The sequence below is a fragment of the Acomys minous genome, assembly GCF_964271855.1.
Source record: "Acomys minous genome assembly, chromosome: 1".
Lineage (NCBI taxonomy): Eukaryota > Metazoa > Chordata > Mammalia > Rodentia > Muridae > Acomys > Acomys minous.
In genome coordinates this window covers 20,601,884-20,605,368 of record NC_140483.1, presented here as the reverse complement: position 1 = coordinate 20,605,368, position 3,485 = coordinate 20,601,884, and the positions used below count along the sequence as shown (strand labels likewise).

The window sequence follows — 3,485 nt, the reverse complement described above, 5'->3', positions numbered from 1 at the left end:
TTGGTTTTTAAAAATGAATAGAAGAAAGCTTTCACTGAATGGACACTAATAACAACGTGCAGGATCCCCATTAATTGACACGAGGACATGAGGATGTAGCCTGAAAACTAACTCACAAAGAATTATCTATAGCCTGTTATGGAGGTGAGCATGAAATATGTCACATCAATTAAAATCTCAGGGGATCTTAAAAGATTGGATTGATAGTTTAAGAAGCACTTTTCTTTTCCTGGGTCATTAGCAGGGGGAAAACTACATTCCCTTTACCCATCTAAATATTCCCAGTGTGACTCTTCACTATTTTCTGCCATAGGTACCTTCCTTTACTCATGTTAGTAGTTTTTCATCCACTCTCCAATGTGTTCCAAAAGCAATTCCAATGTATTAATTTCAGGGTCATAAGCTCATATATGTCATTGTCATATGTGAAAATATATATTTTCAGAAGATAAGGTCTTATATGAGTATTTTTCCACTTTTAAAAAAAGCTAGATCACCAATGGTTTATAATGAATTTTCAAAGACATTTCTCTCCCTATGATGCTGAAAACATCAAGTTCTAAATTCCACAACCTGGAACTTCCATTGCAAAAGATCCACACTTCAAGGGCTGCTAACTTTTAAAGATGTTCATCTCTGATATCCACTGTTTTTGTGGTGTCTTAGAAGCAAAGGGGTATAAATTGTTTATAAAGGACAGTTATGTGGCACACTTATATGTTCTACATGACTAAGGGAACCCTGTTTTCTCCAAGGGTATTGAAAAATATGTTAAAAACCTTTATCCCTTCATTAGATCTGTCTGCTCGCCAGCTCATTCTGCACCAGGCTTTCTAGGTGGCTGATGTACTTCCTGAGATTGGTGAGTGTTTTATTGCTGTTCTCCTGTGAGACACATGCTTGCTTGTTTCTCCCTTCCTCAAGTAGTTGAATTTGTAGATCCTTTGTTTTCACCTCCTGTCACCAAATTAGTTCTTAATGGGATCATGAATGTTAGCTCTGTGGAAATGTTACCATGTCTTCCTTGAGAATTCCTAGAGTATCTGAAATGACCCTGTTTGAAATGGGCCCAAAGTATCAGGAAAATTTTTTGCCCATGGCCCTGCACAAAGCATCCTTGACTTCTTTGTTCCTTAAGGTATATACCACAGGGTTTAAGAGGGGTGTGATGACAGTGTAGGTCACAGAGATCAGCTGGTCCTCATCCCTAGTATTCTTTGACTTGGGTTTGAGGTAGGCAATGGAGGCACAGCCATAATGGATAACGACCACTGTGATATGAGAGGCACAGGTGGCAAAGGCCTTCTTTCTGCCCTCTGAAGAGGCAATCTTGAGGATGGTGGAGATGATGAGGATGTAGGAGATAAAAACCAAACTCATGGGGATCAAGATCACCAAGACACTGATGATCAAAGTCAGAATTTCATTGACACTGGTGTCGATGCAGGAGAGCTTCATTACAGGCCGGATGTCACAAAAGAAATGAGCCACCTTGGTGGTACAGAAGGGTAGCCTAAACACAGCTGACACTTGTATCATTGCTACAATCAGACCAATGCTACAAGCTCCCCACGCCAGGTGGAGGCACACCCGCTTGTTCATGATTACTGAGTACCTCAAGGGGTTGCAAATAGCCACATAGCGGTCATACCCCATGGCTGTGAGCAAGAAGCAATTGTTGATAGCCAAAGTGATGAAGAAGAACATCTGAGTGGCACAGCCTGCCAAGGAAATTGGCTGACTCAGGCCAATGAGGTTGAAGAGCATTCTTGGTATAATCACAAGTGTGTACACGGTCTCTGAAGCTGACAGCATGCTGAGGAAGAAGTACATAGGAGTGTGAAGGTGACGATCAAGACTGATGATGGTCACAATGATGACATTACCTGCCAGGGTTACTATGTACAGTGCTAGGAACACAATGAAGAGCGTGAGTTGGTGCTCATGGAAGTTGGAGAAACCCTGGAAAGTGAACTCACTCACCAAAGTGTGATTCTCTTTCTTCATTATGTCATGAATGATATCTAAGAAAGAAAAAAGATTAATAATACCGAAAGGGTGGCATTGGTAGCCTGGGAAATTTTTTTTTGTCGTTCGTTTACAACAGGCTTGTTTTTTATTTATATTTTCATTTCAATCTACTTCTTTGAGGAGTAGAGCCTGGGGGAGTGGTCCATTGTTCTCAGTATGAAGAAACTGCATGGCTTTCAGAGTCAAATGCTGTAAGTCATTCCTTCTTCTGTCATGTATTGTCTTATCTTGAACAAAGACTGAACATCTTTAAGACGTTTCCACATCTCTTATAGGGATGTAGTGATGTTAACACCATAGCACTGATGACATACAAAAAGTTAACAGTGTTAACTATAACACAAGTTGGAAATCTTAAAGCGTTGAATGCAGTGACATGTACAGTCCCAGATGCTATAGCTACCTACTCATTTCTGAGCATCTAAGGTTGGGGGTGGGGGAGCTTTGGCTACTGTCCTTTCCAGACTGCTTTTTCATCCTGTTCCTTTGCCTCTGATGTTTCTGTTGAAGCTGCCCTACATTTCTCTTCCTTAGATGCCGCCCTTTTTTTTTTTTTTAAACTAACCAAGCCAAATTCTGTGTAAAAACAGATTCTCCTCCCTTCCCCATCTATATGTCCTTGCATATGTGGGTAGTAAAGAATATTTTACTGTTTTGATTTCTTTATTACTAGCATCATATTGTGCCTTTGAAACAGAAAAGATATTCACACATATTTTTTCCATTCCATCACCATCTTGTTAAGTATAAGGAAAAGATAGCTGATTCTTTTGAGATCATCATCTCTGTTTAGTTTAGGATATCGCCCACGGACACATAGAAGTCAAGGGGTTAAACCAGGACTCATAGTCACATCTTCTGGCACCTTCTACTACACAGAACTGCATCCTGCAACTGGCCCCATCATAACTAGAGAGGGATCATGCATTCCCACACTTTGTAACCACTGTGTGGCCAGTACATTGCATGGCATGAACCTCTCCTTGAAGTATTATTGCAAATCTACCATAGAAATGATCCACTAGGAAGCAGAAAACCAGAGAACTGCAGTGAAATTTTCTTCAAGGGACAGAAGGCTCAGTATTCTAACCTCGGTCTCATTTTTCCTCTCATGTCTATGCCGCAGCAGCAACAAGCAAGTAAATAATTGGGCTACATTTTAACATTGAAGTTATGTCATTAGGACACTGGCCAGAAGCACCTCGTTATCAGCATGCAATTGAAAAATATACTGATTGAGCTTCTCTAGTAGCCTTTACTATCTCTATTACATGTGATTATAAGAGATTAGTTATAAAAAATTTAATTACACAACAAAAGGATAGATTTTTTTCCAAAAGTAAAATTTGCTGGAATTAAAGCAAATGATCCATACAACAAAATGATTTGCTATTAGGTACATTTCAAAGGTACTCTTTTTTAATGCTTTAAAAATATTTAATTTGTCAGTTTTT

The 3,485-nt window shown here is 39.5% G+C and overlaps 1 protein-coding gene across 1 annotated transcript; it reads right to left on the bottom strand.

Moving 5' to 3' along the window:
- Positions 1–1,077: 1,077 nt before the first annotated feature.
- LOC311593950 (olfactory receptor 10J1-like) lies at positions 1,078–2,153 on the bottom strand (the record flags this gene model as incomplete). The annotated part of the gene is made up of 1 exon (XM_084775370.1): positions 1,078–2,153. The coding sequence occupies exon 1, from the start codon at positions 2,005–2,007 to the stop codon at positions 1,078–1,080; it is 930 nt and encodes a 309-aa protein (XP_084631496.1). The 5' UTR covers positions 2,008–2,153.
- Positions 2,154–3,485: the final 1,332 nt, after the last annotated feature.